We start from the raw sequence: 13,269 nt of genomic DNA on the forward strand, positions 1-13,269 counted from the left end.
GAGCTTTCCACAGTTTGTCATGATCCACACAAAAGTTTTAGTGTAGTCACTGAAACACAGATAGATGTTTTTCTGAAATTCCCTTGCTTTCTCTATAATCCAGCGAATGTTGGCAATTTGATCTCCAGTTCCTCTTCCTTTTCTAAATCCAGCTTGGACAGCTAGAAGTTCTTGGTTGCTACGTGGAGGACACAACTAGCGTCTAGGTAGCCACAAAAAGCAAAGGCTAAGTCCCTCTTCTCTGCAACCTAGAGAGCACAACACAGATTGATCCGTCCCACATGTCTTCTCAGGGTGACGCCCTAGCCCAGCCTCAGGACTCCAAAGCCTTTCTCCCTTTGGTATTCCAGCCCACAGGCTCCCTATGTCCCGCCCATGCTGCGCAGGCGCAGACACCACAGAGCGCCCACTTGACGCACATGCGCACTCCGGTTCGCTGTTAGACCAAAAATGGCTGCAGCAATGCGCGTGGCTGTGGCCGGAGCCAGGCTCAGTGTGGTAGTGAGAAGTCTCCGAGTCGCGGGGCGCAGCTTGTGCACCCAGCCCGTATCGGTTAACGAACGCATCGAGAACAAGCGGCAAGCTGCACTGCTGGGAGGAGGGCAGCGTCGCATTGACGCGCAGCATAAGCGAGTGAGTCTTAAGGGAGTCCAGGCCAGCCAGCCCGCCCCCAGCGGTCGCAACCTATCACAGCGAGCGCGGCTTGCTGCGTAAGAGGCCTCCCAGCCAATCGACGCGATGTCTTGAGGGGCGGGGCGGGGCCGAGGATGTTCACCTTGTGAACCTGATGCCTTTCACTGGGCAGGTAAAACCAGGACAAGCACCATTGTGCTTTGTCACTGTCTACTTTCTCTTTGGAATTTTAGACGAGCCTGGCTGGGCTTCAGCGGCTCACTAGTTAACTTTGGACAAGTTACTTATTCCCCCGGAGTCAGTTTATTCTTAACAGAAAATGGCAATAATTCTTCCCTCATAATCTTAGTGGAATAAGATAATGAAACAACGATAGGCACGGAAAAAAAAAAAAAATCTTGCTCTTCTCATGCCCGGTTTAAAAGTGGTAGGAGCTTTTTGCCCCATCATGGAAGCAGGAAAATCAAGACATTTGGCAGGGGAAGTTACATGGGCAAACTTTCCTTCACCTGGGTAGGCGTGTGGTTTGTGTAGGGAACTTGTGGAAACTCTCCCCCCAATGCCAGCTGAACCTCTTACGGGTCTCAGAGTACATCGACCTGCTTGCTGGGTAGGAAAGGCCCCCTAGGAAGCAGGTGTTTGGTTTTTTTTTTTCCCCCTGGGGTTGCTCAGGTCAGTCTGGGTGTTTGGTTGAAGTGAACAGCTCAAGCACTGCCACCCACTGCCGGGGTTGCTTCTGTGGATCATTTTAGTAGCAGGAAAAAAAATTGAGGCCCAGATCAGTGACCTGAGCCTTGAAACGAGGCTTGCCCAGTGGGTCCTGGACACGTGTGAGTCTGGATTGGTGTGCTGGAAGAGTTAAATAACCAACCTGGAAGGCACAAAAGTGAAATTCTTAGAGATGAAGGAGACTGAGGCATAAACTCACAAGCAGGGGGGAGGTGGAGTCTTCAGTGAGGAGATTTGCACCAGCCCTTTATTAACCTTAAATTGAATGTTGATTTAGATGTTGTAAATACCCATTTGATAAGGGCCTGAAGGTGACAGTTCCTTTCTGTGAGATGTAAATTTGATTGATAGTGTGTGGTGCCAGGAGTGCCCCCCCGACCCCGGGTGGCTGTGTTTGTGAGGGAACTTCAGATTGTCCTTTGCAGAGGCCTGTCGGTGCTCTGTGCACTCTTTCTGTTGGGGTCCATGGCTCAGCCCCTCCCTGGATCATCACCCCAACCATTTCCAAGTGATCCTACTGGCTTTAGATGTAACCCCCAGAATTTGCCAAAGCTGACTTAGTCAGGAGGCTGACTTAGTTTAAACCTCTCATTCCACCCCCTTTTACACAATTTTTGGACTACTTCCATAGGGTAGATTTCCAGAAGTGGAATTACTAGGTCAAAAGATCTGAATATTTTTCAGCACTGATATATATTGCCCAATTGCTTTCCTGAAAACTTATTTTACACAATAGTGTGGAGGATTGCCTTTTTGTGTTAATATGCAATGCTAGCTTTGGTCTCTTTCTTAAGGGGAAAATATAGCTAGTTAGAGGTGTTTTTTTGTTTTGTTTTCTTTTTTCAACAGGGATGGTGGGATTCCCTATAGGAAGTCTGTGAACCTGGGAGTATAGCCGCAGATGCTTTGCAAAGCCTGCTTTCGTTTTCTACCTCCTCCTTCTGCATTCTTCTTTTTATTGACCCTTGGGTGTCCAGTAAATGTTTGTGGAACTAGTTATCTTTTTCCAGGGTCAGGCTCTCCTTAACCCCCCATTTGTCCTCTCCACCTTTTCCTCCTACTCTTTTTTTTCACAGTTAGTGGCTCCTGGAGCAGCTGGTTTGCCCTGATTGCCTTACTGGCTGAATTCTACTGATAACACCTGTCTCTTTGGCAGATTTGTGGACTAGAGAGAGGGCTTTCATGTGGAGTGAAGGCAAACCCAGTCCTCCTGGCCCTCCCGTGAACACTCCTTGCCTACTGACTTTGTGTGTCATGACATTGCTGAGTGATTTTTGTTGCATTTTAGGGAAAGCTGACGGCCAGAGAGCGGATCAGTCTCCTGCTAGACCCTGGAAGTTTTGTTGAGAGCGACATGTTTGTGGAACACCGATGTGCAGATTTTGGAATGGCTGCTGATAAGAATAAGGTATCTGTTCACAATGGTGCAGGCCTCCAAGTTGCGCTTACCAGCTGTGGCCCTGCTGGTCTACTACTAGATAATGAAGTCCTGTTGGGACTCAGGATGCATTGAAAAATTTCAAGTATCAGGTTCTGGAATTGCAGAAGTGCCTCTTGAGAAGCACTGTTGGGGCCTCCAGGTTCCCCACTCCCCTTTGTCTGCAACTGACGGAATGTGGGTGCACTGCTCATGCTTTGTGCAAGGTGACTGGCCCAGCTCCCAGGGCTCTGGTGTGGTTTCCCAGTTCTCGAAGTTGTAGAATGACAAACTTAGAAGGAAAGTTGAAAATGTCTTTTGATTGGGTTCTGTTCTGCCTAGGTACCAGGGACCCCTAAAGGCTAACCAGTCACCTCTTTGACATACTTTAAGTTTATGCTTTGGAGTTTTGGAGGTCAGAGTCACCGACACCTATTCTTTCAACTGGGTGTTCTCCAAGAAGCACAGAGTTTTTTGGACTCACTGGGTCCATTTTCTAAAGGTCCGTGATCAAAGATTTGTAACCTTGGCAATAAATTAGCCAGCTCCATTTGATTCATTAGGAACCACACAGTGACTGTCAGAATTCCAAGCAAAATGCTAGGTTTGCCTTCTTAAGGTTTGGGGGTTGGTATGTGGCTTTGCAGAAATTGCCATGTTTTTTTGTATGTCCTCTTCTTTCCTCTGAGCCCTCAGTAGTGACAGCCCTAGGGGAGTCTCCTGATTATTCTACTTCTAGGAAGGATACAGTGCTTTTCATTTCTGGTGATGAAGCAGTAGCCCAGTGCTTGCTGTTGCAGAACTGAGGCAGGGAGGAGGGGATTCCTTCATGTTCTGTATGAGGGCATTGGGGTGGAGTCTTTTTTTAGGGTGGGATCTTTCATTGGGGCATAATTGCTAGATTCATGAGAGAAGTATTTGAATTTTTTTTTAAAATATGGAACGCTTCACGAATTTGCGTGTCATCCTTGCGCAGGGGCCATGCTAATCTCTGTATCGTTCCAATTTTAGTATATGTGCTGCCGAAGTGAGCACAAGTATTTGAATTTTTTAACCTTTATTTTTCTGTTTTTCTGGTAGTTTCCTGGAGACAGTGTGGTCACTGGACGAGGACGAATCAATGGAAGACTGGTTTATGTCTTCAGTCAGGTATTTTCTACTCTAACTGGCTGAGCTTTCCTTGAGGGCAGAGCCAGGAGCAAAATGTTCTTTTCTTTGAAAAGAAAACAGTTCTGGGGAAAGAGTGCTTTCCTATAGTTGGGGCTTGTGAGGGAATTATTATTATTATTATTTTTTAGTACATATGTCCAGAGTATTGTACTATGTGTTTTTTTTCTTAGGGAGAAAGAGTCCTTAGTCTGTTTGGGGGAGGATCATAGAGCAGTAGTCTTGTAAGTGGTCTTGGGAGACAGGAGTTTATCCAAGTGAGTGAGATTCCCCTTGGCAGATTGGTTGTGAGCTGGGAGGGCTGCCGTGGTCTGGGCAGTGGATGCATTTGGGCAGAGGGGAGTTGACTCTCAGAACCACAGGTCCTTTTGGCTTTCATGAATGTGTTCAAGCAAGTTTTGTTAGGCTGTATCAAGACAGATACAGTTTCTTCACATGGAGACCATAGGAGAATGTGGTAGACAGAATAGTGACAGAAAATCCTAATCCCTGAAACCCGTGAATATGTAATTTTACCTGGCAAAATAGAATTAAGCTTGCAGATGGAATAAATGTTACTGATCAGTTGACTTTAAATAGAACAGCTTGGGTTATTTAGGTGGGCCCAGTGTAAGCACAAGGGTCCTTAGAAGTGGAAGAGAGAGGCAGAAGGGGAGGTCGGAGTAAAGCTATGTGAGAAGGACTCTGCCTGCCGTTGCTGCCTCAGAAGAGGGAGGGCAGGGCTTGTGAGCGGAGGAAAGCAAATAGATGGTCTCTAGAAGTTGGAAAAGATAAGACAAGAGATTCTCCCCTGGAGCCTCCAGAAAGGAGCATAGCCCTGCTAACCATGATTTTGGCCCAGTGAGACCCATGTAGGACTTCTGAATTATAGAACTGTAAGGTAATGAATATGTATTGTCTCTAGCCATTGAATTTGTGGTAATTTGTTACAACAGCAATGAAAACTAATGCAAAGAACATGTTGTATACTATTTTTTTGTTTGACTTTTTTTTCCCCTCCACTAAGAGATGGGAATATATATATAATTCTAAATATTCAGTTTCTTTTACAGATCTTAAAAGTAGGGAGCTTGTTTAGGAACCTAGAATGTTTTCTGAATTTGGTAGTAAAATAATTATACTTGATTATTTTAAAATTTAAACCATACTAATTTGCGAATAGGATTACTTTTGAAATATTTTAAAACTTTTTTATAAATGAGTCTACCAAATGCCTGGCTATAAGAATCATATCTTTTTTTTGTCATTTAGGAGAGCTAGGCAAAAAATTGTACAGAAGGAACCATTAGTAAGATAGTTGGAACAAAGAAGGTTATTGTGCTTTTTGGGAACAATGTTCTCTGAACTTTAAGCAGATGCAAAAATTCATTGAATTGATACTTTGAGCGTCTCTTCTGTGCCTGTTTGGTGGGAGTGTGGTGGAGGTGGAGAAGATGAGACAGTTCTTGTCCTGAAGAAGCTAATCATTTTGTTGATGGAATGGGGCAGAACAGGAATGGCTACATCTACAGTGAGGTTCTGGGCTAGCTCTCAGGACGTGGAAAGATCATATTTGAATCCAGGAAAGCTTTAGGGAAAATGGGGCATGTGAAATAGGCCCTGAAGGATACTGAGGGGAAGAATGATGAGCAAACTTTCTTATAGTGATCCCCTAGATGTTCGTGTCTGCAGGCCTTTTTTCTAGGAGGAGCGTTCGTTTTTCCAGAGAAGCAATCGCAGTCTTTTGTGTGATAATTGGCTGTAGATGTGTTCCTGGGGGAGGGAGGTCAACACTGGCTCATCATTCACTGTACAGACTGGAAACCTCACCTGTTTTCAGCCTTGTCTTTGCTGCCTGTAGTGGTGGGGATTGTGACAACAGCCCTCTGGTTAGGTTTCTTTAGGGAGTAAACGTCCTTTCTCCTCTCCAGGTAAAGAAGAGGCCCTGTGGGGTCTAACTGCTCTCAACCCAGACTTCCTGTTAGCCCACTTCCCACCACACTTTCTGTGGTTCCTGGGCTGTCCCCTCCTGAGGTTACTCCCCACACAGGTGTGGAGGCTTCCATTTGCTCCAAGTTAGATGTTCTTGTGTGTTCACTCATTTGTTCACTCTCTCGTCTGCTGCTGTTTGCTCTTCCTTTTTTGACCTCATGGGCTGAATCTGTTATGAATTTTCCACTATCTTTTTGAGGGGGTTTTAGGAAGGAGGTCATTCCTACAGAAAGCTTTTTATATCAGAAGGTAATGAAAATCTAGAGGCAAGAAGAAGCAGTGAGGACTGCCATTCACTTCTTTCATCTCTTTTGTCAAAACAGCAAATATATCCTAGTAATAGAAATGCCTGTTTGACCTCCATAGAATCTGATTTTGGAGGTTAATTCTGTATGAAAACTTATCCTTTCCGCAGAGCTACAAATCTTTCTTGTAGGTCTAGTTTTTTAGGAGAGCTAGGTCTTTTGCTCTTCACATTCCATGAACCCCTTTTAAGATATTCTATTCACTACTTACTCTGTGGAATAATTTAGAAGTCAGACTTTTCCCCCAGTCTTTTAAACTTTTGAAAATGCTTTAGAAACTTCAAAGTCTGTGAAATTTTCATTTCCTCCTCCTAGTATGTCTTCATTTCTGCCTACATTACATATTTTTTTTATTTAGTTGTTTTCTTTTTAGGATTTTACAGTTTTTGGAGGTAGCCTGTCCGGAGCACATGCCCAAAAGATCTGCAAGGTAAGTATGTAATGTTGCAAAACAAACTCAGTACTTTCATCAGTTACATGGGGTGGGTCAGAGGTGTGCAGGATGTGGTGCTGACCTGAAGGTTCCTTCAGTCTAGGGCAGGAATTCTTAACATTTTCTGTAACATGGATCTCTTTGGCAGTCTTGTGAAGCCTGGACCCACATTTTTACACATGCATAAAATAAAGTATGTAGGATTAGAAGGAATTAAAAATATTAAAAATCACATGTAATATATATGCTTCCTTATTTAATGTGTTAAATAACAAGATTTAGCAATGGATAAACTCTCGTTTCAAAGTAGGTATGAATGAAAACAGTATTTTGAGATTATCTGCAGGAACTTTAATGGGACATAAAAATCTGTGACTTCTATTTATGATAAAATCACAGATATTTCTAATACTTATGTGGTTAATAAAGATGTAAGATTTTCCCATCCAAGGTCACAGACTCCTTGCTCTAAGGGTCCAGGTTCATAAGCCACTTTGGGTTCTTGGGACCCCAGGTAAAGAACCCGTGGTCTAGGTGGAGAGTTCAGTTGCTAAAAGAACAGTGCTGGGATTACATGATGGTATTTAAAAACCTCTGCTAGAGATTAGATGCTCTGGAAGTGAGTAATAGTGTAGATCACATTTGGAGAGTTTTGGAATTAAAGGTGCTGTGCTTAGTCGCTCAGTTGTGTCCGACTCTTTGTGACCCCATGGACTGTAGCCTGCCAGCCTCCTCTGTCCATGGGATTCTCCAGGCAGGAATACTGGACATGGGTGGCCATGTCCTCCTCCAGGGGATCTTCCCCACCCAGGTATCAAACCCAAGTCTCCCACATAGTAGGCAGATTCTTTACTGTCTTAGCCACTAGGGAAGCCCAAAGGGAACTATGACCCGTATGGGAATTGAACCCGCAACCTTGGTGTTACTAGCGCCACACTCTAACCAGCTGATCTAAAGGTAGACATTACTTAATAGCTGGGTGGGTTTCCCTGTGTAACAGAACGCCTGGCTTCTTGATGTGGTCCTGTCATGTGTTATTCCTGAGACCTTGGGCCAACCACTTCACTTTTAAACCTTCCTAATTTTTGTTTTCTTACTGCCTCTGTTATGATGATTAAATGAGATAATGGAAGTGAAAGTACTTTGTAAATTCTCTAGCACTATTAAAAATGCTGCTCATGAGGCTGTCAACTACTGACCTGTGAGAAAAATCTGTCTTGTTGGAAGTAGAAGGCCTGAACCTGGGCTCTGCTTAATAAATGGGTCCACATTTACTTTCACAAAATACTGCTTTGGGGGACTTCTCTGGTAGTCCAGTGGCTAAGACTCCACGCTCTTGATGCAGGAGGCCTAGGATTGATCCCTAGTTTGGGAACTAGATCCCATATGCCACAACTAAGACCCAGTGCAGCCAAATAAATATATAAACACTAAAAGAAAAATATTGCTTAGCTATTCTGTCTTCTATCAGTTATTTCGAAGGAGTAATCGGGAACAAAACTGACTGTTGAAAAAAATATATTACAGCCTGGGCCTCTGGCTCTAGAAATTGCCATGAATAGTCTTAGCCTCTGCTAATGGGAAGTTCTTTTGACTCTGGGCTGCTTGGGGGTCTTTAATCAGCCCTTTAAACATCTGATTCTGTCTTCCATGAAGGTACCCAGTCACCATGGGGAATGAAGCCAGTGTTACCAACTCCTGTTTTGAAAAGTACACTCAAAACATTTTCTAGAAAACCACTGTGGTGCTTTGTAAATATGGTTTTTCATAGCAAGATCAGTTGTCTCACAAACGATTTCTCTGCTGTCTCAGATCATGGACCAAGCCCTCACAGTGGGGGCTCCAGTGATTGGACTGAATGACTCTGGGGGTGCACGGATTCAAGAGGGAGTGGAGTCTTTGGCTGGCTACGCAGACATCTTTCTGGTGAGAAACTGTTCAAAGAGAATCAAAGAGTACAGGGCTGAGTTCTCTAAGCTGTATGCTGGTTGGAGCTTCCCTATCTCACCTCCTTGTATCCTGTGTCACTGGGGGTGGATGAAAAGTGAGAGAGATGGGAGTTCCCTAGAGGCCTAGTGGTTAGGGCTCTGCCATTGCCCAGGTTTAATCCCTGGTTGAGATCTCGAAAGCAAAGTGCTGCAACAAGGGGAAGAAAAACAAGAGATGTGCAGTGGGGAGGATTTTCTCCCTTTTTTACTCGTAGAGGCCTCATACTTACTGGGGAAAAACAAAATTAAAGATCATTCAGAAGCGAAAGTCACTTAAATATTTTTTTTTCAAAAGCAAGGAGGAAGGAATTTAAAAGGTTAAAATGAACTGACTTGCTGAATTAGGAATTTTCATATAATTTTTTTTAACTTTTTATTTTATATTGGAGTATAGTTGATTAACAGTGCTATGTTAGCTTCAGATGTACAGTGTAGTGATTCAGTTATATGTATACATGTATCTATAGGATTGGAAATTTTAAAAAAGCAGTGCTTTTTTTTTTTTTTTTTGGTTAAGACATTACAAGATCATTACACAGTACAAAGTTGAAGCTGTAGTGCAAAGAAGAAAGAAATCTCCCCTCCCCCAGACCTCACCATTCAGGAACAGTTGGTGAACATCATTTCAGATGTCTTTCTACTTTGTTACAGACTGAAATTAAAGAGAAAGAAATAAAAAGAAACACAAAAATAAATTAAATGTGTCATTTGCAGTGGGAAGTGTATTGTGAGAGTATAGGAAGGGAGGCTGGGGTGAGGGAGAGATCCTGCCAAATGGAAACTTAAGAGAAGGGACAGGTCAGCATTTCCAGGGAAGGGAGGAGAGATAGGATGGAGACAGGCAGACATTGTTTCTAATCAGGCCAGCTGTTCTTGTTGTCCTCTGGCCTGCAGGCTTATGAGGGTTTTTATTCCTGGCCACTGCCCTCTGTGATCAGACAGAACAATGTGTGTTTACTTTGTGTATGATACTTGGTTAGCTGTGGGAGCACTTGGGTGCGTTGAGAAGCCACTTTGTAGATCTTAAACCTACTTTTTAATCTTTAAATTTGAGCTCTTAGGGATAGCCCACTAGGGAGTAAAGGAATTCCTGTATATCGTTTACCCTCATTCACCAGTTTACATTTTGCCTGTTTGCTCTTATCATTTTCTCTCTATATGCATATTTGCATGTTACATTTTTCTGAAATATTTGAGAATAGATTGGAGATTGTGCACCCTTTATCTCCTAAATCCTTCATTGTTTTCTAAGAACAAGGACATTCTTGTATAAACAGAGTAGCATAGTTAGGAAACTGAATATTGACTCATCGATGTTATTCATGGTTTTTATTCATATTCCATCAAATGATCCTAATAAAGACTTTACGTTACTCCCCACTCCCTGGGCAAACCCCCCCCCCCCCCCCCCCAATCTAGGATTAGGTACTGCCTTTAGTTGTCCTATCTCTTTAATCTCCTTTAATCTGGAACATTTCCTCAGATTTTCTGTCTTCCATGACTTCTGATAGTTTTAAATACAGCTTTATTGAGATATAATTTACAAGTCATAAAATTCATCCATTGCATACAATTCAACAATTTTTAAAATAGAGTTATGCAACCATTACCACAATCTACAGTTTAGAATCTTTCCTTCCAAAAAGATCCTTTTTCATCTGACTCTTTTCACTTAGCATAATGTTTTTGAAGTTCATTCATATTGTACTGTTTATCAGTGGTTTGTGTTTATTGCTGAATAATATTATATAGATATACCACATTTTGTTTATCTAACTGATGGACATTTGGATTTCTACTTTGACTATTATAAATAATGCTGCAGTGTACATTTGGATATTACTCATTGTGTGGATATATGTTTTCATAACCCTTGAGTATATTCCTAAGAGTAGAATTATTGCATCAAATTGTTGAACCCAAGTTTGTGTGCCAGATGCACAGTGAGGCCAAACAAAACTAAAATGTTGGAGTTTGGAGTGGAGAAAGGTTTATTGTAGGGCCAAGGAAAGACCTGAACTCCTTCCTCAATGGGTTTCAGGGAGGAGTTTTGGGGAAGGTAAGGGAGAGGAGTAGCAGTGTGTGTGACCTTCCTCTGTCTGGTTGATGGTGAGATAACATGGTGGTGTTCCAGGAATCTCACTCATCAGCATTCTGGTTCCAGCCAGGCTGGGGTCCAGTGCTTGTGCTTAGCCTCGTTACCATCCCCCACCTTGGTGGTAGAGGGCCTTAGTTTCTGTAGAACTCAGAGATATGTATCAAATTGTTAGGCACATCCCCTGAGGAGGAACAGGCCCAGGCCCCATTCACTCCCTTAACTAGTTACTGTTTGAATCTGTCCTTTGGAACTCAGGGAAGGTCTGGGAGGCTGAACCATTTTTCCTACAAATAAGAATTGGGGGATACAGGAAGATTTTTGTACTTGGGAAGGTCTTACAAGATCCTACTTGACTTCATTGTGATAAGTTTATGTGTAACTTTATAAGAAACTGCCAGATTTTTTTCCAAGTGGCTGTAATTGAGGGTTTCAGGTTCTTATCATCCTTGTTGACACTTAGCCTTGTCATCCTTTTTCATTATAGCCATTTCAGTGATAAGTAGTGGTATCTAAGGTTTTAATCTGTATTTTCCTGCTAACGAATCCTGTTGAGTATTTTTTAATGTACATAGTAGTCATTTGTATATTTTATTTGCTGAAGTGTTTATTCAGATCTTTCGCTCATTTTATAATTGGATCTTGAGTTGTGAGAGTTCTTTATATATTCTGGATACAAGTCCTCTATCAGATACAATTTACAAATATATTTTTCTAGTCTGTAGCTTTTTGTTTCTTAATGGTGCTTTTGAAGTACAAAATTTTAAATTTTAAAGTCCAGTTTATCAGTTTTTTCTATTGTGAATCATGCTTTATTTGTCATATGTAAGAACCCTGCCCAATATGTCATGAAGTCATGAAGATTTTGTCCATGTTTTGTTTTTTTAAATGGAGTTTTATAGGTCTTGGCTCTCATATTAGGTCTGTGATCCCTTTTGAGTTAATTTTTGAGTAAGGTGTGAGGTCAGGGTCCAAATTCATCCTTGTCTCACCATCATTTACTGACATGATCTTTCTTTCTCTCTTGAATTGTCCTGGCACTTTGGTGGAAAGAAAATCAATTGACGCAAATGTAAGGGTTTCTCTCTGGACTCAGTTCTTTTCCATTGATCTATATGCTTATCTTCCATCAGAAGTACACTCTCTCCTGGTATTCGTGTATGGCGTTTGTTGGTTCATTTGATGTTTTTCCATGGGTCCCTCAGTCTCTATTTTTTTCTCCCTTTTTTGCTGTTCCTCAGAGTGAATAGTTTCAATTGTCTTGTCTTCAAGTTCTCTTAGGTTCTTCTTCTGCTTGCTAAAATCTGTAAAACCCCTTTAGTTATCTTTTTGTTTCAGTTATTGTACTTTTTAACTCCAGAATTTATGCTTGGTTTCTCTCTATAATTTCTATTTCTTTATGTCCTTCTCATTTTGTTCACACATTGTTTTCCTGATTCCCTATAGCTCACTGAACATATTTAAGACAGTTAATATAACATCTTTGACTTATAATTCCATTGTCTGGGCTTCCCACCAGTAGTTTTTGTCAGGTTTTTTTTTTCCCCTGTAAATAGACTATACTAGGCTGTTTATTTGTGTGTTTGGTAATTTTTTATGTACTAGACATTGAATTATGTTTGGTAATGTTGGAAATCTAATTCTCCCACTTTTTAGATTGCTGATTTTTGCTTATTGGGGGCTGAAAAGTGAAAGTGATAGTTGCTCAGTCGTGTCTGACTCTTTGTGAACCCATGGACTGTAGCCCACCAGGCTCCTCCGTCCATGGCATTTTCCAGGCAAGAATACTGGAGTGGGTTGCCATTTCCTTCTCTAGGAGATCTTCCCAACCCAGGGATTGAACCCCAGTCTCCCGCATTGTAGGTAGACGCTTTACCATCTGAGCCACCAGGGAAGTCTCTTTAAATCCCATCTCAGCTGGGAAGTGGCTTTAGCCAGTTGGGGGTAAAACACTGGCTAGCCTCTGTGTTGGCCTCCTAGTGGTCAAAGCCCTTGATCAGTAACCAAACCCACAAATCTGATTTTTGGAGGACAAAGCCCTTGTTATCCACCCTGACACCAGCTAGCCACCCTAGGAACCCAGGCTGCCACAGAGTTGTAGGCTGTGGGAGGGTAGCTGCTGAGATCTGGGACTCTTTGCTGCAATGCTTGTACCTGGACACACCTTGAGCAACAGAATACAGAGAAACTATATAGGACTAAAAATAACTTCATGCATGGGCAGTCAGGACAAATCCTGGACAAAAGATGCAAAGAAACCAGAAAACGCAACTGCTACTTCTAAGGAGCCTGGAGCAGAAGCAAGGTACTGCGCATGCCCTCTGTACAGAACCGAGGGGGTGGGCAAACCACCTAAGCCACCCCTCTGGTCTGACATCTGGACACACCCCTACCCTCACCCAATATAATGAACAAGCTCACTATCTGCCCTGCCTCCCAGTTTGGGGAACCAGCAACCAAAGGAAACTTGTTTGTTCTTGCTCATTCCTGCTGAGCATGGGTTTCCCCTTCCCCCTGCCCACCCCAAGCCT

The 13,269-nt window shown here is 42.5% G+C and overlaps 1 protein-coding gene and 1 non-coding gene across 3 annotated transcripts in view; one reads left to right on the forward strand and one right to left on the reverse strand.

Annotated features, from left to right (window-relative positions):
* Positions 1 to 401: 401 nt before the first annotated feature.
* The window catches only part of PCCB (propionyl-CoA carboxylase subunit beta), a 92,952-nt gene continuing 80,084 nt past the window's right edge, over positions 402 to 13,269 (forward strand). Inside the window, exons 1-5 of one of the 2 annotated variants that reach the window (XM_043874697.1) lie at positions 402 to 633; positions 2,651 to 2,770; positions 3,860 to 3,928; positions 6,596 to 6,652; positions 8,468 to 8,581. In XM_043874697.1, the coding sequence (XP_043730632.1) occupies positions 451 to 633; positions 2,651 to 2,770; positions 3,860 to 3,928; positions 6,596 to 6,652; positions 8,468 to 8,581 (543 nt within the window). In that variant the 5' untranslated portion in view covers positions 402 to 450. The remainder of the gene's footprint in view (positions 634 to 2,650; positions 2,771 to 3,859; positions 3,929 to 6,595; positions 6,653 to 8,467; positions 8,582 to 13,269) is intronic. The other variant, XM_043874698.1, reaches the window with a different exon arrangement.
* LOC122676209 lies at positions 3,711 to 3,814 on the reverse strand. The gene has a single exon (XR_006335493.1). It is a non-coding gene; the product is annotated as a U6 spliceosomal RNA (small nuclear RNA).

Source organism: Cervus elaphus, chromosome 19, assembly GCF_910594005.1.
Source record: "Cervus elaphus chromosome 19, mCerEla1.1, whole genome shotgun sequence".
NCBI lineage: Eukaryota > Metazoa > Chordata > Mammalia > Artiodactyla > Cervidae > Cervus > Cervus elaphus.